A 23,781-nucleotide genomic window follows, 5' to 3' on the forward strand; every position below is an offset into this window, starting at 1 on the left:
TGAGCTATAGGCGCCGAGCTGACAGCTACCTTTTATCAGTGCTTCTTAAACTTTAACATGTATAAGAATCTGGTGATGTTACTAAAAACACAGGTTCTGGTTCAGTAGGGTGGGTGGGCCTGAGAATCTGCATTCCTTACAGCCGCTCAAGAGTTGCTGTTGTAGAGACCTTTTCTGAGTTAGCAAAGGCACAAGGCCATGTAAGCATTGGATTCTTAGCGGAAGAGAGCTGGTTCCAGCCCTTGGGGAATGTTGGGTTTCTCTCTTTACTGTCAGTTTTCTATGGGTTTATGAAATCCATCCGGCAACTGCTTCTTAGTAGCTGCTGCTGAAAGGTTTTGACTTATTCTGGAGCTCCCCCAGGTGGCCCGATGAAAATTTAACTTTAAACCTTGCCAACAGCAAAAGGAAGGAAAAGACAGCTTGATTTGAAAAATTGGAATCATCCAAATGTCCATTACCAAGAAATACAAACAAAGAGAAACAATGGCAGTGGGGAAAGTGTTGTTCTCCAAAGAATTAAATATTTTAAAAGGAGCTCAATATACTTGTAGCTGAACTGGGTGTGAATGCACTTAACATGATTTCGTTGATTTTTTACTTAGCAATTGTGGGCACACTTGAAGCTGAAAAAGAAAGAAGAAAATCTGGGCTGTCATCAAGAGTTCATTTTCGAAACCAAGGTTCTGAGCCCAGGTATATTCAAGAACTAACTCTGAATAGGCAGAAGCAGAAAATGTGCATGGAAGAAACCCTCTGGCTGCAGGTGAGGGCCGCAGGCAGTCCCTTAGTCACTTCCATTTTTTTTTTCTTGCAATTTTTGGCCGGGGCTGGGTTTGAACCCGCCACCTCTGGCATATGGGGCCGGCGCCTTACTCCTTTGAGCCACAGGCGCTGCCCCAACTTCCACATTTGTGAAAGAGGACAGAACATAGGTCTTATAGTGATTTCTGAAATTTATCTTAGCAGCCCATTGACCAATACAGAATCATTGTTTTGAAGTTCTCTGAAAACATTTATACCATACTTAACTATATGACTGCATATTTTTTAGGAAAATATCAGAGATAAACTGCGGCCCATTCCCATAACTGCTTCAGTGGAGATCAAAGAGCCAAGCTCTCGTAGGCGAGTGAATTCACTTCCAGAAGTTCTTCCAATTCTGAATTCAAACGAGCCCAAGACCGTTCAGACAGATGTAAGTCTTTGACTTTTGTGTGTCTGAAGCTTTTGTCATGTTATGATGCTAAATGAAATGTCTTCGAAGGCAGCGGAACTAATGAGTTGCTTTAAAGGTCCATCCTTTATAGTAATATTATTTTTAATATGTGCAGAGTTTGAGAAGACTCACTTCCCGAATTAGCAATGAATATAGAAATATATTGAACATCTTTTGAAACACATATAGGAAATATAATTTGGGACCACATATTCTTTTCATCATTTTTGGCCACTGTTACTTACTGAATCTATAATTGATGTATCTGTATTCTCTCATCATTGCTTCTGTAGCTGTATGTAGAAAGAAAAGTATATCTTATTTTACCATTGAGCACATTAAAATGTAGAAAACAAATGGTTGTTACTTGAAATGTTAAAATCAAGGAATGCCAAAATTCAGAAGAGCCAAGTATTATTAGCATCAAAGTGGTCATGTAGTGCCTAATATAGTCATCCTTGGAAGAAAGAGTTGTATTATATGGCTTGTTGGGTACCTCATGAGGGTGAGGTCTTTTTCTAGGGTTTAGGATGGTTAAGATGCAATATTAGCCTGGCAAGCTATGACATCTTTTTTTTTTTTTTTTTTTTTTTTTGAGACGGAGCCTCAAGCTGTCCCCCTGGGTAGAGTGCCGTGGCATTACAGCTCACAGCAACCTCCAACTCCTGGGCTCAAGCGAGTCTCCTGCCTCCGCCTCCCAAGTAGCTGGGACCACAGGCGCCCGCCACAACCCCCGGCTATTTTTTGGTTGCAGCCGTCATTGTTGTTTGGCGGGTCCGGGCTGGGGATTCGAACCCGCCACCTTAGGTGTACGTGGCTGGCGCCTTAGCCGGTTGAGCCATAGGCGCCGAGCCAGCTATGACATCTTGATTTGGCATTATGCACTTGCTATCAGAAACCAGCTGATAATGACGTGTCTGTCTAATCTGAGGCTCCTGGCTGGCTTGTAGATGTAGCTTTGCAAAGTGAGTACTTGCTGCCTTAGGCTCAGGAGCTGATGCCTCAATGTATACTTTGTCTGTTACCAAATATAATTCCCTATATTTTTGTATACATTCACATACTTCGATGTTGTTCCTTGTTATGTTACTGCCTCTCTCTTTTTTTTTTTTTTTGAGACAGAAACTCAAGCTGTCACCCTCCATAGAGTGCTGTGGCATCACAGCTCACAGCAACCTCAAACTCTTGGGCTTAAGCGATTCTCTTGCCTCAGCCTCCTGAGTAGCTAGAACTACAGGTGTCCACCACAACACCTGGCTATTTTTTGTTGCAGTTGTCTTTGTTGCCTCAGCTGGCCTAGACCGGTTTCAAATCCGAAACCCAACAGCCTCAGTGTATGTGGCTGGCGCCATAACCACTATGCTATAGATGCCGAGCCCTTACTGTATCTTTTATACACACCCAGCTCCATGGCCACAGCAAAGGATCAGTTTTCCTAATTATGTATTAGTGTCATTATCAAGCACTCATTAGCATTGTGCTAGACCTCTGTGCCATTTGCTTAATTGTTCTTGAGCTCTGTTTCCTCCTCTGTAAAATGGGGCTCCTAGTAATAGTATCTTCCTCAGAGGCCACTGTTGTAAGGATGAAATGAGCTAAGATATATAAATCATGGGTTAGCTAGCAGCATCATTATTATGACAGGAGCCCTATAAAGTAGGCTGGTGATAGCCCCATACAACCTATGACAAAACTTAGACTCTGAAAGGTAAAGTGACTGGCCCAAAGCCCCACAGCTAGGTAAGTATCAGAGCCAAGTTTAGAACCCAGGTCTGTGTAGCTACAGGGCTCACACTCTTCCTACACCACACTGCCTCCGTGCTTTCGTTTGTCTTAAGATATTGTTTTGTGGCTCGGCGCCTGTGGCTCAAGCGGCTAAGGCGCCAGCCACATACACCTAAGGTGGCAGGTTCGAATCCCCAGCCCGGGCCCGCCAAACAACAATGATGGCTGCAACCAAAAAAATGGCCGGGCATTGTGGCGGGCGCCTGTAGTCCCAGCTACTTGGGAGGCTGAGGCAGGAGACTCGCTTGAGCCCAGGAGTTGGAGGTTGCTGTGAGCTGTGATGCCATGGCACTCTAACAAGGGGGACAGCTTGAGGCTCTGTCTCAAAAAAAAAAAGATATTGTTTCGTTAAAGGACAGAATGAGAATTAGATGCAGGACAAAGTATGTTTGAAGCTTAAATTCTGCAGTGGTACTTGTCACATAGGGAAATGATCTGTATGGAAAGTGCTGGTCACCTGTGTAGATGCTTTTCTGTGTCCTGAATGGCATAAATGACGATGGTTTTGTTTCCCTGCAGGTGCACTTCTTAAAAGAGGGATGTGGAGATGACAATGTATGTAACAGCAACCTCAAACTAGAATATAAATTTTGTACCAGAGAAGGAAGTCAAGACAAATTTTCTTATCTGCCAATGTAAGAATCGCTCTAGAGCACTGGCAAAACTGACTCTGGCTTCCGTGGCTTTTTGTTATGAAAGGGTTACTGACAATGTATTGAGGACTTTGTCTTTTTCTTTGTTGTCTTTTAAATAGTCAAAAAGGCGTTCCGGAACTAGTGCTAAAAGATCAGAAGGATATTGCTTTAGAAATAACAGTAACAAACAGCCCTTCCAACCCAAGGAATCCCAAAAAAGATGGTGATGACGCCCACGAAGCTAAACTCATTGCAACGTTCCCGGACACTTTGACTTACTCTGCGTACAGAGAACTGAGGGCCTTCCCGGTGAGTACCCGTAGAGACCAGCTAGGAGGAAAGAGCAGGCTTGGCGTGGCAAGTGAACGTGTTGTGACCTTGTGTGGTTTTCTGTTCCAGGAGAAGCAGTTGAGTTGTGTTGCCAACCAGAATGGCTCACAAGCGGACTGTGAACTCGGAAATCCTTTTAAAAGAAATTCCAGTGTAGGTGATGCCTTCAGATACTCTATTTTACTGTCTCAAATCCCATTACTCCGTCTATATTTGCATGGCCTGGGTTAACGCCTGTTTATTTTTTTTAGGTTACTTTTTATTTGATTTTAAGTACAACGGAGGTCACCTTTGACACCACAGATCTGGATATTAATCTGAAGTTGGAAACGTAAGAGTTACTTCAACCTTTCCATTCAGAATTATTTTATGAAAACATGAGCAGTCAATGAATTAGCCCTGATCTAACTCATAAAAGAAGTGTAATTGTAATGAGAAAACTGACTGTTAAAATAAAACCCTATTGTTTCCTTTTCATTTTCAGAACAAGCAATCAAGATAATTTGGCTTCAATTACAGCTAAAGCAAAAGTGGTTATTGAGCTGCTTTTATCGGTCTCTGGGTAAGTGTTTGTGTTTAGCATAACAAATCAGTGTTTGAAAGAACCGTTTACAATCCCCACTAAAACTGGTGGTTTTTAATTTGACAGAGTTGCTAAACCTTCCCAGGTGTATTTCGGAGGTACGGTTGTTGGAGAGCAAGCTATGAGATCTGAAGATGAAGTGGGAAGTTTGATAGAGTATGAATTCCGGGTGAGTTGGAGCAGTTGGTCCTTTTATTACACCAGAAGCTGTCATCTTTCCTATTGCTTGTGGTTAAAAGAATATAAATGTTTTGTTTACCTTTCACAACCTGATTTTGTGATGGTGAATGTCGATTTGGTATATGCCAATGAGGAAGGCTAATGAAAGATTAGGTGATCACAGTGACTCTATGTCCAGGGGAGAGAATGTAAACATATTATACAGAGTCGGCTCATAATTCAGCCTGGGTTTGGGTCTGTGTGGCTCAAGCTTAGTGACTGCTCAGGTGTGAAAGTCCAAATTGTTAAGAATGGAGCTACTTCTGACTCTCCAGCAGGATGAAGAGGCTGAATTGTCCTCTGTCCCCTACCATTGGAGACACAGTTGGGACAGTGGTGGTAGTTATGATCTCCGCAGGTGTGGTTGAAAAAGTGGTCTGCGGGTTCCAGAGCAGTCTGCACACAGACCAAAAGTTCTCTCACCTCTTCCTCTTGGCTCATGCTGCAGGAATTTGCTCCCTTCCTAGTGTGGACACTCAGATTCGTGGCTGTCATAATGCTTTTTTTTTAATACAAAGTCTCCCCTGGAACAGAAGCAACTTTATTTTAGCAACGAATGAGGTTTTCGAGAAGGAAGTTGGTGGTGCACTGCCTTGGCACAGACTGTCATCTGCCAAGCAGGGTGCTTATAGAGCAATTCACAAATCAACAGATTCACTTGTGATGTTTCTTTGGGGATGGTGAGAATATAGTATATATACTATACTATATAGAATATATATATACACACTCACATATATATAATGCTGATTGTGTTACACAGCAGTTGTTCCCAGACTGAATTAACAATCACTTATCTTTGACCTTTCTTTACCTGTTTTTTTTTGGGGGGGGGAGGCGGTTTGGGTTTTTTTTGTGTGTGGAGGGGTTGGGATTGTTTGTTTGTTTTAAAGACAGGGTCTCTTACTCTGTCACCTCAGTAGCATGCATTGGTATCATTATAGCTCACTGCAACCTCAGACTCCTGGGCTCAAGGAACTACAGACGTGTGCCACTGCACCTGGCTAATGTTTTCTATTTTTGGTAGAAACACAGGGTCCGGCTCTTGCCTTGGCTGGTCTCAAACTTCTGACCTCAAGCAATCTACCCGCCTTGGCCTATGAGCCGCCATGCCCAGCCTTTTCCCCCCATTTTTATTGACCAGAATCTTTAAACTCAAATCTCTGTTTTGAATATCCTATGTATAGTCTGTTTGTAGAACCCATGCTTTCATTATAGGATTATGTTGGATATTTTAGTTTTTTCTTCTTGTATTCTTTTCTAACAGGTAATTAACTTAGGTAAACCTCTTAAAAACCTTGGCACAGCAACTTTGAATATTCAATGGCCAAAAGAAATTAGCAATGGCAAGTGGTTGCTTTATTTGGTGAAAGTAGAATCCAAAGGATTAGAAAAGATAACTTGTGAGCCACAAAATGAAATAAACCTCCTTAAGCTAAAGGTATGTTGGTGGATTTATCTAATGTCTCTATAGATATAAATAAGAGAAGCTAACTTTTCAGGAAAATATATTATCTTTCATTGTCACGATTTTTCTCTGAGGGGTGAATCGTGGAGTCAGGCTGAAACATTTTTGCTGCATACTGACTGTTAGAGCACATGAGGCTTTTACTCAGTGCTTGTTGAGGCAAATGGCAATTTCTGAAGCTTTATGACCCAATATGAGATATATGAAATAAAAAGGACTGAGTCTTGCTCTTGGGGGTGGGCCAACCAATGTTAATTCCGAGTAGAACCAAACTCATTACAAAAGACATTGACCTCCTAGCAAATGATCTTGAAAGTTTTTCATTCTTCTTTTTTTTTGAGATAGGAGCCTCCAGCTTCACAGCTCACAGCAATCTCCAACTCCTAGGCTCAAGCGAGTCTCCTGCCTCTGCCTTTCAAGTAGCTGGGACCACAGGCGCTTGCCACAACGCCCGGCTATTTTTTTTGGTTGCAGCCGTCATTGTTGTTTGGCGGCCTGGGCTGGATTCCAACCCGCCACCTTGTGTGTACATGGCTGGCGACTTAGCAACTTGAGCCACAGGTGCCAAGCCCATTCTTCTTAAATAGTAAATATTTATTGAGCACTTTTTGTGTCAGGCACCATATGTGCTAAGCATTTTGTTCTCATTTTCTCATTCCATACTCTTGATAGTCCTATAAGGTATTTTGATTATCTCCACCATTTCACAGACGTTATTGAGATTCAGAGAGATTAAGTAACTTTCTCAGAGTCGCTCAGCTTTTAAGAGACAGATTCTGCATTCCAGTTCCCACCTGCCTGATTTCAAAGCCTGCAGTCTTGACCCCTCCCTGCACAGCCCCATACTTACGTAACTGGATTACCATGTATGCGTGGGTGTGATGATCTTTTGCTGTGTCCTAGCATGTCTGTTTCTTTTAAATTTTAAGGTGACTAGATATGATCAGTGGTTGTAGTTGGTGACTTGTAGTTGGTGATTCTCTACTCATCCACTAAAGAAACAAGCCCCAAACACCTAGATGATCCATTGTTCCTAATCTTTGCTATGAGGAAAATGCAATTGGACAGTTGTTATGGCTGAGTTTTCTGTCTTCCCCTTGGAATTAGACAGATGATGGGTCTTTCTCCTTTCTCTGCTCCTTGGTGTCAGTTACTCATTCAAGATATGCTGTCTGCTATATGTTAGGTATAGAGCCAGCTGCTAGAGATGTAGGAATGTGATTTGATCCCTCTTCTCAATGTGCTTACAGTTTGTTGGGGACACAGAGGAACAAAGAAAGTATCTTTCTCTTTCTCTAAGTTTTAAGGTCGTAGTGGGAATAAACCTAGTCCTGTGAATAAATCAGTAAACTTGAGGTTAGAATGGTGATACCACTTGCTGGTTTTTTTTTTTTTTTTGAGACAGAGCCTCAAGCTGTCCCCCTGGGTAGAGTGCCGTGGCATTACAGCTCACAGCAACCTCCAACTCCTGGGCTCAAGCGAGTCTCCTGCCTCTGCCTCCCAAGTAGCTGGGACCACAGGCGCCCGCCACAACGCCCGGCTATTTTTTGGTTGCAGCCGTCATTGTTGTTTGGCGGGTCCAGGCTGGGGATTCGAACCCACCACCTTAGGTGTACATGGCTGGCGCCTTAGCCGGGTGAGCTATAGGCGCCTAGCCCACTTGCTGGTTTTACACTTACTTCTGTGCCTTTGGTGGCTGCAGGGGAGTGAACATTAATTGTTGATTATCTGAACTTGACATTATTTGGGGAGGGCATACTCAAGAGGATCATATGGGTAGTAATAAAGAATTATGTAAAGTGTAACTATTTTGTATATAATTCTTTTCAGGAATCTCACAACTCAAGAAAGAAACGGGAAATTGCTGAAAAACAGATAGATGATAACAGAAAATTTTCTTTATTCGCTGAAAGAAAATACCAGACCCTTGTAAGTATTTTTCAAGATCCTCACGTTTTTCAAGAGTTGTGAACGTTTGACAGAGCATGAGGGGAAGGACTTCGTGTCTTTTGATGCCCCGCATTCCTTTGCTCTCTAGAACTGCAGCATGAACGTGAACTGTGTGAACATCAGGTGTCCGCTGCGAGGGCTGGACAGCAAGGCCTCTCTCGTCCTGCGCTCCAGGTTATGGAACAGCACGTTTCTAGAGGTGGGGCCCTCCCATGAGCCTATCTCTTGGCAGTCATTTGCCACCACCTGCGACGTTTCTCACTTCCGTAATGCATTCCCTAACTATCTCCAAACAGGAATATTCCAAGCTGAATTACTTGGACATTCTCGTGCGGGCCTCCATTGACGTGTCTGCTGCTGCTGAAAATATCAAGCTGCCAAATGCAGGCACTCAGGTGAGGGCTTCGTTCAGGTTCGACTCTATACCCAGCATCCTCTTTGGTGCTTATTTCCCTTATGTTCCTCTCCTATTAAGGAGAAAATAGGTAATGTCTTTTTTTTTTTTAAATCATAGCTGTGTACGTTAATGCAATCATGGGGTACAATGTGCTGGTTTTATATACAATTTGAAATGTTTTCATCCAACTGGTTAACATAGCCTTCATGGCATTTTCTTAGTTATTGTGTTAAGACATTTATATTCTACACCTAGTAAATTTCACATGTATATAATTCTTTTCAGGAATCTCACAACACAGGTAATGTCTTAACGTGCAGCCACCTCCTGCTGTATTTTAACAGAATTATTGAAAAAGAGTAAATCTGGGTTCGGTTCAGCAGCCCTCCAGAGGCCCTTACGCTGTCCCTGAGGCTGCAGCTGTCACTAGGATGCTCCGGTGATGGAATGTACATCCCACAGGTGACCAGCTGCAGTCATGAGAAAAGATCGCTTTCTAGAGGAATCCTAAATTGAACCTTCTAAGTCCCTGGTTGTGCCCTTGGAACAGATCTAGAATGAGTGTTCTCTCTCAGCTGTGCAGCAGCTTTTCAGATAATTAGAGGAAATGGTCAGGCCTCCTTGGACATGTCTCTTACTCTCTTCAGTTATCTGTCACCTGGGGTACAGCCAGACTGGTTCCCAGCCTCTCCCTTCCTGGACCAGTCCTTCTTGGCATGGTGACCTGCATGGGGACGGGTTAGCTGAGCTGTGGGCTGCTCAGCCCAGCTGACCCTGGGGCCTTTACCTCTCAGCATCTTGGAATCTGCACTTTGGTCAGCTCAGCCCCAAATTTGGTTCCTGAACTTTTGCTGAGGATTGTGTTTGAATTTTTAGCAGCCTCTAATTTTGTGTTAATTTTCTACCGGAACTTTTAGATAATGTTCATCAGAATTTGTTGTTAGGCTGTGCTGTCCTTAGCAGTTGAACACCTCTAAAAACATGCCCTAAATGTATTCCCACATTTTATGTGATTTGCTTCGGACCCTTCGTTTCAGTTTTCAAAGTGACTTTGAATCTTGATCATTTGCTCTCTCAACTTCCTCTATCCCTGCAAGCTTTATCTTTCTTAAAACTGAGAAGCATGCCCTCCATGGCTTCATCTAGGTAATGCACAAAAGTAGTAAACAGGACGAGGTCTAGAACCTTGTGGTGCACCACCGGGGAGGCCTTCCTTGTGAGGGGTCTAGAACCCGCAAGGGACCTTTGTCAGGATTTTGAGGCAGAATGACAGCGTGTAATGGTGGGGACCATGAATGGGAATGTGTTACAAAAGAGACTAGAGAAAGAAGTATTGTGAAGTATGGCTCACATGTTAATCTGCTCGTCTACTTAAGGAAATGTTCTGGCTTCAGTTGTTTAGCTAAAAATCCAGTGAGCCTCTCCGATCATTCTGGTTTCTGAAATCCTTAGGGTGTCCTTATAATTTATCATCTGAGACAGACTACATTTGTCTGGGCCAAATCTAAACTGGGTAGGATGCTGGGACAGGTGGTGTCAACCAGGACTACCCAGGCTTACCACCAGGACATGTGGTCACCCTGGCTTTATATTATCTTTGCAAGTTGCTCCAGCCCACCTTTCCACATCTTACCCAATAAGGCAGGGGTCCTCAAACTTTTTAAACAGGGGGCCAGTTCACTGTCCCTCAGACCGTTGGAGGATCAGACTGCTGGCCCTGGGACAAGTCAGCTGCTAAGCAGGACAGGCATCAGTGGCAAAAACACCCGGTGGGCCGGATAAATGTCCTAGGTGGGCAGCATGTGGCCCGCGGGCTGTAGTTTGAGGATGCCTGCAATAAGGCATCGTAAGGGATTTGTAGGCAAATGACACCTTCCTGAGAATCCGTTTTCTGCAACTCGGACTCAAGGCAGTGCCTATAACTATCTGTTAACTATAAATCAGCAACTCAGAGAACCGCTGAGGTTTACAGCTGGAAAGAGGACACTTTAATAGATGCTGACAATTTCTTAGATTCTTCATACTCTGTCATTTCAACTTCAGAAAAATGGTGGGGTAGAAATAATACCCATTTTTCAAACATGCAGACTCCTAGCCAAGGTGTAATTTGGGGTCCTAGTTTGAAACCCATATTTGTCTGACTTCAGGGCTCCTGTTCTTTGATTTTGTGACACTTAGTCTCCACTAAGTCCCCAAATGTCAAAGTCAGATGAGAAAACTGAGTCCAAAGAAGATTGTTTCTTCCCAAGGCCATGCAACCAACAAGTGGAGCAGAGACCAGGCCTCAGGACTCCTGGTCAAGTTCTCTTCCTCTGGAAGATGGTGGACCCTGGGATCCAGTTCACTGCCTGGGTTACAAATGAAAGTGAGATTCTCCCTGAGAAATTTACGTTCTTAAGACTTGGAGCCCTCGTGCAGAGTCCTAATGAAGGGAGGGGGAACCTTGCTGTGATCCTACTTCATTTTTGTAACAAGTAGATTTATGAATGGAATGCTGGCTCTCATAGCTAGAATGTATTTCTTTTGAAAATGGAGAAATTTTCTCACCTCTGGTCTTCTGAAAGTGATAACTGTTTTCTGTGATTTCTGAGCTATAATAACTCAGATATTATATCTACACATTTTTTTAGTATTTTAAGGTACAGCTTTTCTGGCCCTGAGGGTTTGAGTTTAACTACAGGTGTCACCATGCCTTCCTTTCACTTATTATGGGTTACAATTTCACTTTATCTTGGTTTCATCTATCCTTTCTAGTCTGAAGATCATTTTCTTTGGAGATAGAGGCAAAAGAGGTTGAGTCGTTCAGTCTTGCTTTTGATCTTAGTATCAAAACAACCTCTTGTTATCCTTACTCTAATCCTGGCTTTAAAAGAAAAAACTAAGAAAGAAAAAAAAAACATTTTGTTTCTTTATAACCCTACCAATTTCAAGAATTCTGTGTTTTCCTTGCAAACATTTTTAAATTAAAATAATTGTAACAAGGTCAGAGAAAGCAGAAGTCACATAACTAAACCAGGTAAGATGTTACATTTTGGCATCAATTAAATTAAATCCATTCTGTTTTCAAGCACCTGTTAAGGGCACATGTGTGCCTCCCTGGGCTAGATGCTAGAGAAGCAAAGTTGAATAAAATACGGTGTCAGATGATCTAATACATGCCCACATAGGAGAAAAATTCAATCCAAGTTTGGGGGAAGGGGCCTAGGGGAAAGAGGGGGACAATTGGTGTGCTCCCACTTCTTTACCTCACAATATAGGGGTGTATGCCACACCTTTTGGATGCAGGACACAACTACAAGAGGGACTCTACCTAATAAATTGTAATATTGTAAACTAGTTGTTTGTCCCCTTACATTGACCTGAAATTAAAAAAAAAAAAAGATACAGTGTCAACTGTTAAGAATTTCATGTTGGGCAGTGCCTGTGGCTCAAAGGAGTGGGGTGCCGGCCCCATATACCAGAGTTGGTGGGTTTAAACCTGGCCCTGGCCAAAAACTGCAAAAAAAGAGAATTTTATGTCTAAGAGACAGAACTAGGAAAGAATTGCAGAATAAAGCCAAGGAAGGAGGAATTGTTTATTGTTTTGTATTTATATATTCTCACTTCATCCCTAAGGAAGCGAATAGAGTATCCAAGCTTCCTGGCTGTCAAAAGTAAAAGAAAATGGTAAAAAACACATAGTTCTTCAGGGGAAGGATTTTTGTTTTTGTTTTTTGGCTAGGCCAGGTTTGAACCTGCCACCTCCAGTATATGGGGCCAGCGCCCTACTCACTGAGCCACAGACGCTGCCCAAGGAGATTTTCTTTTTTGGCTCTAATAAATTCAGAGAACTTGAGAGATGGATCCTTTTATAAGGTGATCCCTTATGTGAGGAACACTCACTAAGAAGGGTGGTGTCCTTAACAGTTCTATAAAGATGATGAAAATCTCATCGAGTAATTTCCTATACCGATGTTCACTAAGAGTGGCGGGTATTACATTGCAGAGTAATTTACAGAAAGTATCTTGGCAGTTGTCACACAAATGTGGTCTAAGCACCACTCACTAGTGATTAAATTTGATGCATCAGTGGAGCGGAAGCCCCTTCTCCTCCTGGGCACATGATGGATGAGGTTCACGGACGTAGGTCATCCCCGTGGAAATGCCTGAATCTTAATGAAAGCAAGGGAAAGAAATTGTTTTGGAGCTGCAGAGCTCTCCAGTAGTTTCTGTTCACTGTAAGCCATTGTGTTCATCAGTAACAGCTGCTGGGACGAGATGAGACACGGCCTCTCAGAGCTCTGGGAACCCAGCCCACAGTCAGTGCCCCCCTCACCTGGTTCTGTAGCCCGCTGTCCCTGTTTCCAATCCCAGCAGGAGAGTGACTGTCATACCAAAAGGAAAAAAGGATTTCAGTTGACAATTTAAACAAACACACCTGTCCTTTAAATGTATAGCCAGCCCAACCCCTAACTTCAGTGATTTATTTCATAATATCTAAAAAAGGCTGCAAGTCCTGGTTTGAATGATGGCCACACCTGGGGCTTAGAGTGTCCTTGGATTCCCACCCTCCTACCCACCCTGCCACTCTAAGCTGCAAAGTCAAGAATTCCCTGGTTGGGGGGCAGCACCTGTGGGTCAAAGAGTAGGGCGCTGGCCCCACATGCTGGAGGTAGCAGGTTCAAACTCAGCCCCAGCCAAAAACTGCAAACAAAAAAAAAAAAAAAAGAATTCCCTGGTTCACTTCTCATGCAGGTGGATGTGGCCATGTATAGAAGCAGTGCCCTCAGCTGTCACAGCTGTCGGCATTTTAAAGACTCTGATACATGGGGTGATTAGGAGAAGGTTCTTGCCTTGGACCAGTCTCCACTTCCAGACGTAACAGAACATATTCTTACAAGCGAGGAAGACCCTTCCATGTGTCTGCCTTGCTCTAAGGGCACGCTGTGTCTTCTCCAAGCTAGACAATAGGGAAGCACAGTTAACGGACATATAGCAGAGACTAATGAAAATCAGCTTTGTCTTGTAGCCAGCTTACCACTGTGTAACTGTATCATTTCTTCACTGGTCTGGCTCTGTTTCTTCTTTCTTCACTCTTTTGTGGATGCGCCTGTGCTAGACTCAGTAATCTCAAGAAGGGTTGTTTTAGCAGAAAGCTGGAACCCCTCTGAGGGGAGGTGGGGAGGGGAAGTGAGCCATGAGGCCACCTTGGGGCTGACAGCCTGGAGGAAACCTCAGAGCATAACAGGAAATATGGCTGATTAAGGTGTGTTATGCCTGCCTGTTCCAGTTAGTGTACTTGGCTGAAAACTCCAGACGTGAACTCCTGCCTGTTAAATGTTTAAAGAAAAGCACTTTTGCTGCTTGTTAAGTATTTACTGTAAGTCAAATGAGGTTGATAAATTGTTTTCTAGTATTAGAAAGTAGAACTGGAAGGGAAGTTCTTTAATGAAGAGATTTTTTAGAAAAGAATTGTAGAAGTATTAGAGCAGGCATAGAAGCATCTTTGTATTTTTTTTGAGGCAAGGTCTTGCTCTGTTGCTAGGGCTAGAGTACAGTGGCATCGTCACAGCTTAGAACAACCTCAAACCCCTGGGCTCAAGAGATCCTCCTGACTCAGTCTCCTGCGAAGTTGGGGTTACAAATATGTGCCACTATTGTTAGCTATTTTTTTTTGTTTTTTTGTACAGACAGGGTCTGGCAATATTGCTCAAGCTATAGAGGCATTTTTAAACAGCATCCATGGTTTGATATTAATATTTAACTAAAAATGTTTCTTAGACATTAAATGCTCCTTCTGAGTTTTGTTAACCTTTTTATATTCTCTTTTTTTTGCTACTTTTTTGTTGTTGTTGTTTTAGAGACAGAGTCTCACTTTATTGCCTTTGGTAGAGTGCTAGCGCACAGCAACCTCTAGCTCTTGGGCTTAGGTGATTCTCTTGCCTTAGCCTCCCGAGTAGCTGGGACTACAGGCACCCAACACACACCCAGCTATTTTTTTGTTGCAGATTGGCCAGGGCCAGGTTTGAACCCACCACCCTCAGTATGTGGGGCCAGTGCCCTACCCCACTGAGCCACAGGCGCCGCTCATTTTGAGACAGAATCTCACTCTGTAGTCCTAGATAGAGTGCCATGGTGTCAGCATAACTCACAGCAACTTCAAACTTTTGGGCTCAAGTGATCCTTCTGCCTGCCTCAGCCTCCCAAGTGCTGGAACTACAGGCATATACTGCCACACCTGGCTTTTTATTTATGGTAGAAACAGGTCTTCCTCAGTCTGGTCTCCAACTCCTGAGCTCAAGCAATCCTGCCTTGGCCTGGCAGAGAGCTAGGATTACAGGCATGTGCTACCATGCCCAGCCTCTTTATATAGTCCCTTAATTCAGAAATACCAAGAACTTCGAAATGGGAGATCACTAATCACTGTAGTTTACAAAATCTTGTTCATAGCAATCACCAGGTCTTTACATTTAAAAAATAGTTCCTGGCATCACCAAAGTCCACTTGAATCCTTACCCCATATAACAGAATTGTTGGAAATTGCCAAAAAAGCAGCCTTTTCAGTTTCAGAGTAAACACTGTTTAATTAGAATTTGCCAACTCTCAAATGTTCAGAGTTTAAGTTTCTCAGCAGCAGCGGCTTCAGCACTAAGCTGCTCTGAATGAATGCAGGGTCCAGTTTGTCCATATGCATTTTTGTAGAAGATGTTATTGTTTACAGAGATCTTTAGTCTGAAATCCTAAGAACGCATTAGTAATACCTGTCAGCCATGCAGCTTCATTCCTATTTTTATATGTCATAACATCTTTAAAGTCTGTGTGAGGAACTGGCTAATTGTGCATAAGCTGGGACTTTTCCTATTGCTGAAAATTAATTAAGAGATAGTATGATCAGTCTTAAAAAGATACCAGGTTCTATCACTGTAACAAGATTGACTGAGTATTGGTAATTGTCAAAACAGAGTGGTAAATACACAGTGGTTCATTATATAGTTTTATCTACTTTTATCGTTAACAGAAAAAAATTTTAAAAATATGTTAGCAAAGAAATAACCACTATGTTGGAACACAACCCAGCATTTTCGAGATTCTGTGAACGGATCTTCAAGAAATGCCTCTCGAAGAAATATTCCATTGATAAGGGAAAGGACTTTGCATTGGAAGGTCTTCTCATTCATCCCTCGGCTGCCTTGTTCCAGATGTGTTCAGAAGCACAATGAGAACTACAGATTCTTGCTGTTAACCCTCATCCCTTTAACCGTGATCCTGTTTCCTGTGATGCCCTGCAGGTTCGTGTGACTGTATTTCCCTCAAAGACCGCAGCTCAGTATTCAGGAGTACCGTGGTGGATCATCCTTGTGGCTGTTCTTGCTGGGATTTTGATGCTTGCTCTTTTAGTGTTTTTACTATGGAAGGTAAGTCCTATCTAGTTTTTGAGTTTCATGATGTAAACTTTATTTCATGCTCTTTAAAAATGTGAATTAACACGAAGAATATATATTTTTCTTTTTCATTGCTTCTTTTTTCCCAACATTTTATTATGAAACTTTTCTGACATATAGCAAATTTGAGAGAATTTTAAAATGAACACTTGTATCTCTAATAGTTTATATTTAAAGGTGTATTATTTGTATATTATAAGAAGTTTCTTAAATGAATGAATGTTGCTGCCTCACATAGGATTTAGCGTGTTTGGCAAATAGATTTAAATGTTACTGCTTTAACATTTCTTCACCTGAGATTATAGTTGGATCTAAGCCAAATTGTTAGGTGTCAACATTAATCTGGATCTGTATTCCTGCTAATTTCAATTTTTATAAAGAACTGTTTGTGGCAGCCATTAGGGTTTGTTCTACTTGTAGCTAGATTAGGAATAGAAAAGCATGAAATGAATGAATAAATGTTTCTCAAGGCATCATCATACCCTGTGTCAAACATCTAGGCTCAATATGATGTTCCTCATTAGAATTTGGTCCTCTGGCTGCAAATAAAAAGTAATATCACTTCCCTGTGTCCTACCAATGAATAGCCTGCATTATAAAAAAAAGTATATGAAATGGATACAAACTTTTGTCACCTAAGATTATAGATTTTAAATTGTTCCCAGTGAGTAATGGAGGTCTACAGTCCTTTGTCTTACAATTCCAAATTCCAAAAAGCTCTGAAAACTGAAAGTTTGTAATGACAATTATTTATTTAGAAGTAAAACTTGACATGATATGAAGAGAGGCTGTGCTTGGTCTTTCTCTTTCTCATTAGTTTTACTACAGAAATGTTAATGTTGTGATGAGCATGACATTATATAGGTAGCAGATTTATTTTCTAAAATGTCAAAAATTCTGGATTCCCCAAAAATGTCTGGTCCATAGGGTTTTTTTTTTTTTTTTCTTTTGAGACAGAGCCTCAAGCTATCCCCCCCTGGGTAGAGTGCCATGGCATCACGCTCACAGCAACCTCCAACTCCTGGGCTCAAGCAAGTCTCCTGCCTCAGCCTCCCAAGTAGCTAGGACTACAGGCACCCACCACAACGCCTGGCCATTTTTTGGTTGCAGCCATCGTTGTTTGGTGGGCCCGGGCTAGGGATTCAAACCCACCACCTTAGGTGTATGTGGCTGGCGCCTTAGCCACTTGAGCCACAGGCGCCGAGCCTGGTCCATAGGGTTTTGAATGAACCAACAACCCCCTAGGATCAAACTATCCTTTTCCTTTTCTTGCATAAGATCATAATAGACAAGGGTCAGGATAGTCTTATATTCAAATATTGAGCATCTCCTTTTTACTTTATTTTTCTAACTTTTTTTTTTTTGCTAGTCTTAGATAATTTTCTGATGTCCTCCAAATGTGTGATTGAAGCTTGATGTCTGCTCATATTAAAACTCCTCATGACGGGGGTTTTAGCTAATTTTACCTCTGATGTTTATTTACCTCGGGCGACAGGTTCCTCTGAGAGCACAGCAAGCCAATATAGGAGATGCCCTCTGATTGTTTTGATATCAAAAACTAAATGTGGGGTTGATTTTTGAGGATGCTGTGTTTTCTGAAGGATATCACAAGGACCTCCACAAGTCTTTTTTTAGAGCAGGGTTATACTGGCAGGCTTTGATGAGGGTAAGCCATAGCAGTGGTTTGACTGTTAAGAAGCCCAAGTTGGGGCAGTGCCTGTGGCTCAAAGGAGTAGAGCACCGGCCCCAGATGCTAGAGATGGCGGAGTTCAAACCCAGCCCCAGCCAAAAAAAAACTGCAAAAAAAAGAAGCCCAAGCTGTATATAGTCTTAGGCAAACCATTCCATCTCCCTAGGGCTCTGGTTTGCCTCATGTAGACTGGACTAGATTATTTCATTGGTTTGTTTGTGGGGGTTTTGTATTTGAGATAGGGTCTCACTCTGTCACTTGGACTAGAATGCAGTGGTCTTATTACAGCTCACAACAACCTCAAACTCCTGGGTTCAATCAGTCTTCTTGCCTCAGCCTCCCAAGTAGCTAGAACTACAGGCATGCACCATCACACCTGGCTAATTTCTCTATTTTTTTGTCAAGATACAGTGTCCTTATGTTGCTTAGGCTAGTCTTAAGCTCCTGGCCTTGAGCAGTTCTCCCACCTTGGCCACTCGGAGTGCTGGGATTACAGCATTTTTTTTAAAACTCTTAATGTATCCAGACTCTCAAGGGGACTCTAAAACAATCAAAGAATTTATACAAGCTCATATGAACATCATTTGTAATACTTTATACTCTTTATTACACTGGATTATTTGTTTTTATAGGTTAAGATCATAAGATTTTAGGGTCAGAAAGAATTCTAGTTCAATAGCCTTCAAATAAGACATTCTACATCCATGCAGGTGACAGAACTAAACTAGGTAGATGGGGTCTCCAGTTCTGACTTTATCTACAGGGTGTCCCAAAAGTCACCCCTAAATTCACCAAACATAGAGAAAATGGGAAATTGTACTTAAATGTACCTTTATTTACAAATATTCATTACAAACTATGGGTGACTCTTGGGACACCCCACACTTTAAATATCAGGACTCTGCACATAATTTTGTTGAAGTAAAAAAGAAAAGTTCTCTTGCCTGTTTATTCCCCCCCGCCCCGTCATTTGCTAGTGTATATATATATATATAATATATATATTTTATTGAAGGTTGACCAGATGTGTTCACTGTGTGTTAAATTACATTGAGATTCACAGTGTATGCTGCCCAATAAAACTGTCTGTAATGATGGAAATGTTCTGAAGTGCACTGTTCAATATGGTAGCCATGAGTCACGTGTAGGTATTAAACACTTAGAATATGGCTAATGGAAATAAGGTATTGAATTTAATTTAATTTCAGTCTGAATAGCTTCACCTGGGTAAGCTGGTAGCTATCATATTGTACAAAGCAGATCTAGATTTTTGCCTTCATAAGCTGCCAAACTAGAAAGCAGAATTTTCCAGGAGAGATTTATTTGACCAAGTTATATTTCAAAAGGCAGTTCTGCAGCCTTATAAACTAGATAAAAGTAAATAGAAAAATTTCTCTATCATTGAATGAAGGAAAGTATAGTAGAAAGTGGAATTATACTTTTATACTCATTTAGAGTGACCTAACCTGAAGAGCATGTGTGTCTACCCTGTAAGGGTTACATGGCGGGTCAGAATTGGAGAGAATAACACCAGTCATTCTTTCATGATGGTGTATTTGGATTCATATTATGATTCACCCCCTAGACCTAAGGGCCTCAAGTAGATGGCATTTGTTCCCAAAAAATAGTCATAGTATAGCTGCATTTTATTTGGATTTGTGCTAAGTTTCACTTAGAGAATTTTCTAACCTTTGTCTCAATAAACTGCAATGGTCGATTTTTTGCCTCTTTTGGAGTTCATGTTCTCCTGCCAGAAGAAACTACTCGAAGCTACAATCAGATGTGTATACATCTTCCCTTTTATGATTTTTTGTCCTTCAGATGTCTGGCACAAGGCCAGATGTGGTGGCTCACGCCTGTAATCCTAGCACTCTGGGAGGCCGAGGTGGGTGGATTGCCTGAGCTCAGGATCTGAGACCAGCCTAAGCTGGAGTGAGAACCCCCTCTCTAAAATTAGCCAGGCGTTGTGGTGGTTGCCTATAGTCCCAGCTGAGGCAAGAGAATAGCTTGAGCCTGGGAGTCTAAGGTTGCTGTGAGGTATATGCCATGACACTCTACCGGGGGCAACAAAGTGACACTCTGTCTCAAAAAAAAAAAGAAGATGTTGGTACAAATAGAAAAATCAGTTAGCTGACTAGGGTCGTCCACACAAATGGGATGTGTTGAATGTCACAGTGGAATGTAGTACAATGGCTATTCACTTTTGGTTGATTGAAAGTCGTCTCTTTATAAATGAGTTAACAATATCAAACAGGTTAAAAGCTGAGATATTCTGTTGTTTAGCTCTTAAACACAAAACTGTAAAATTGACTAAATACCTTGCTTCCTTGTAGTGTGGTTTCTTCAAGAGAAATAAGAAAGATCATTATGATGCCACATATCACAAGGCTGAGATCCATACTCAGCCATCTGATAAAGAGAGGCTTACTTCTGATGCATAGTATTGATCTACTTCTGTAATTGGTAATTGATCAATGTTTTTTAATTGCTAGCTGTGGGACCTGCTGTGGTTGTGGTGGCTAACTTTAAGAGCAGCAGCTTGATGTGTGTGTGTCCCATTAACAGATGTTTCCAAATGTCCACACTGGCTTGCCTTGCTTGGATTTATTTTATTTATTTCACTTGAAAGCTCTTTTTTTTTTTTTTAAATGCACAAAGAATCTTTTTTGCAGGTAAGTAATGGTGCGTTCTTGTTTTTAAACATCACCCGCAGCAGTGAAGAAAATCGCAGTCTTTTTACACACAAAAGGAGGCTTTACACCTCCTCACTAGCCCTGTTTACTGTGTGTTTGATACAGTATGTAGTATCCCACTCAGAAGTTTAAAGATGCGGAAGAAATCATTCCAGATTTCTTGTTCATTTTGGAGTAGAAGCTTGTGTTGACTGCTTAATTAACTGTTTGCATGTTGGAAACATTGTGTTTCTCTTGCTGGGGAGACTCCCTCACTGTCATCTTTTTGTTCTTCTGCTATAAAAGCGATGGGAAAGGCTTGGAATGCTTTTTACTCCTGCTCAGAAATTGTTTGATGCTAGCTAAGCATGCAACTTCCATTCCCCGCATATCTCCTAGGATCAAAGACCATTACAACAAACTATTATTGGCCTAATGGGCTGTATGGTCAGCTTCAAAAGATGATCATTTACTGAAGTAACCTTCAATATACAAAATTCTGGTACCAAAAAAAAAAAAAAAAAATTGCCCTGGACTGTTCTTATTTTAAGGTTGTAATGGAGTTTGACCATGTTTCATGTTCCTAGTGATTTTATTCAATGTTGGCTCTGAGATGATTTTAAATTCATGTTTTGCTTTTCTTATTTGTACATCCATGGAAACAGGAATTACTAGTGATTCCCTTTTCCATTCCTATGGGCATGAGAGGACAGAATTACTCGTATAATCCCTTTCCATGGCACTGTCATGATGAATCCCAACACTGCCATTTTACTTACATCACCCTTAATTTCTTCTTTCCTTCTTCAAGTGAAGCAACCAGCAGTCATATTTTGTAATAGGTACTTTGGCCTTTTTGCACAGAATAATAAAGGAGTCCGTGTGAAAATGGCCTAGAACGAAACTTCTTGGTCCATTTTGCCTGCTAATTTAGTAATAACCATGCATATAATTTTATCTTACCCCATGGCATTTTATAACATAGCATCATTCAATATAGATGTTATGTCCCTGTTGATGTCACATAATAAACACATTAATTGACAATTTTAAGCATCTTACTCATCCTTCTAAGCTGCATTTTTAAATTGAAAACATACATTTTTTTAAAATTATTTAAAATTTTAATCTGATTTAAAAGTTTTCAGATATGTTTTCAGTACAGATATACTTTGGATCAGATTGAATATTTTTTAAACGAATAAACAAAATATATTCGTTGACAACTTAAATGTAAATATTCTTTTCTTTTGTAAAAAAAAAAAAAAGAGAGAGAGAGAGAAATTAGGGTGTGCTCTACTATCTATATTGTACGTGATTGATTTTTTTCCAGGACACATTTACTACGTGGTTTATTAATTGGAAACACAACAGAAGATCCAGGAAACATAAATTACCTTATAATTAATGAGAGATATAAAATATGTACTGGAGCCTTAAGATTCTTAAATTGTGGAACACTGGCATATTCAAATAGTGACTTGTAAAATATTTGTGACTTGATTTCCATTTTACTAGTGGGAAAGGGACATAAAATAGTCTTTGGTTTATGCCTTTAAAAAGAAATTCTTAAAATGATCTTCTAGTAGGCCAAGCATGGTGGCATGCCTATAATCCCAGCACTGGGAGGCCAAGGCAAGTGGATTGCTTGAGCTCAGGAGTTTGAGACCAGCCTGAGCAAGAGTGAGACCCTGTTTCTACTAAAAGTAGAAAAATTAGTGGGGCATTGTGGGGGGCACCTGTAGTCCCAGCTACTTGGGAAGCTGAGGCAAGAGGGTCACTTGAGCCCAGGAGTATGAGGTTGCAGTGAGCTATGATGCTACAGCACTCGACCCAGGGCAACAGAGTGACATTCTGTCTCAAAAAAACCCAAAAAACAACAACAACAAATACACACACTCACACACACACATATATATATATCTTCTAATAATTGTTCTATATATATAGTTCTTCTAGTAATCCAGAAATTAGACCTTTTACATATGATATCATAATTATTTTTAAAAATGGGAGCACGGTTTCCTTTTTGTATTAAATCATAGCTATGTACATTAATTCAGTCATGGGGTACAGTGTGCTGGTTTTACATACAACTTGAAATATTTTCACCAAACTTGTTAACATAGCCTTCATGGTATTTTCTCGTTGTGTGAAGACATTTATATTCTACATTTGGAAAGATTCATATGTACCCTTGTAAGATGGACCATAGGCATGGTCCCATCAATCACTCTCCCTTTACCCAACCTCCCCCTCCCCGCCCCTCCCTGTCCCTCTTCCCCATTTCTTGGCCTATAATTGGGCTGTAGCTTTCACATGAAAGCTATAAATTAGTTTCATAGTAGGGCTGAGTACATTGGATACTTTTTCTTCCATTCTTGAGATACTTTGCTAAGAAGAATATGTTCCAGCTCCATCCATGTAGACATGAAGGAGGTAAAGGTTTCATAAACTCAAAAACTGTTAGTGAAGAGGTAGCTTACGTTGTTATGAAGTGGACTTTTCTTCTGGTTTTACAGCTGCTCTTCTCTTCTGTTGATCCCCACTGGCTGTTACTTCTTTTCACCTATTAGTTCTTTCTTAAAAGAAAACCACGTCTTTTTTCCCCTTAGTTCAAAGATAGACATAGCTGAATACAAAGCCTAGACATTCCCATTGAGTGTACTTGCTGTTCTGGAGATTAATTCATTGGTTTCTGTTTCTCTCCCCCAACCCCAGTGTGGATTCTTTAAACGCTCTAGGTACGATGATAGCGTTCCCAGATACCATGCTGTAAGGATCCGGAAAGAAGAGCGAGAGATCAAAGATGAAAAATACAACGATAATCTTGAAAAAAAACAGTGGATCACAAAGTGGAATGAAAATGAAAGCTACTCATAGGGAGGCCCAGAAAAGCTTCACAGTACCCGAACTTTCTTCTTTTTTTTTTTTTTCCAACCCAGACATTCAAGTGAATTTAAAAGCCTGCTCAATACCGGAAGATTGATTTCAGAGTGACCGCACACAGTACCAACCTACAGTTTTAACTGTGGATACTGTTACGTAGCCTGAGGCTCCTGTTTTGCACAACCAAATTTAAAACTGTTGGAATGGATTTTTCTTTAACTGCCTTAATTTAACTTTAGGGGTTGCCTTTGTTTTTGGTGTGGCTGACTTACGAGTGCTGGGTTGCACTCAGGTTGCACTCAGGGGACGTCCTCCTGATGGTGTAGCTGGAGGAAGGCACCTCGAGTCACCTGCACTAACAGAGTGTCTGTCCTAACCTCCGCGACACTGCCATTGCAAACATCCTTCCACTTAACTGCCCCCATCACAGGACTCCATCGTCAGGGTAACTGAGTTTCAATTCAAAGTGCTGTTTTAAATTAAATGTGCAATAGAAGGTGATGCCTGCCATCCTGCCTTTTCC

General features: G+C 41.3%; 1 protein-coding gene across 1 annotated transcript in view; it reads left to right on the forward strand.

Annotated features, from left to right (window-relative positions):
• Positions 1-23,260, forward strand: part of ITGA6 (integrin subunit alpha 6) — an 81,068-nt gene extending 57,808 nt beyond the window's left edge. The window contains exons 12-25 of the mRNA XM_012812076.2: positions 606-766; positions 1,055-1,198; positions 3,524-3,639; positions 3,759-3,948; positions 4,039-4,122; positions 4,221-4,300; positions 4,454-4,531; positions 4,619-4,721; positions 6,039-6,212; positions 8,070-8,168; positions 8,278-8,388; positions 8,486-8,584; positions 15,855-15,980; positions 23,091-23,260. Coding sequence (XP_012667530.1) covers positions 606-766; positions 1,055-1,198; positions 3,524-3,639; positions 3,759-3,948; positions 4,039-4,122; positions 4,221-4,300; positions 4,454-4,531; positions 4,619-4,721; positions 6,039-6,212; positions 8,070-8,168; positions 8,278-8,388; positions 8,486-8,584; positions 15,855-15,980; positions 23,091-23,252 — 1,727 coding nt within the window. The 3' untranslated portion in view covers positions 23,253-23,260. The remainder of the gene's footprint in view (positions 1-605; positions 767-1,054; positions 1,199-3,523; positions 3,640-3,758; positions 3,949-4,038; positions 4,123-4,220; positions 4,301-4,453; positions 4,532-4,618; positions 4,722-6,038; positions 6,213-8,069; positions 8,169-8,277; positions 8,389-8,485; positions 8,585-15,854; positions 15,981-23,090) is intronic.
• Positions 23,261-23,781: the final 521 nt, after the last annotated feature.

This window comes from Otolemur garnettii, unplaced genomic scaffold, assembly GCF_000181295.1.
Source record: "Otolemur garnettii isolate 467f Iridium unplaced genomic scaffold, OtoGar3 scaffold00187, whole genome shotgun sequence".
NCBI lineage: Eukaryota > Metazoa > Chordata > Mammalia > Primates > Galagidae > Otolemur > Otolemur garnettii.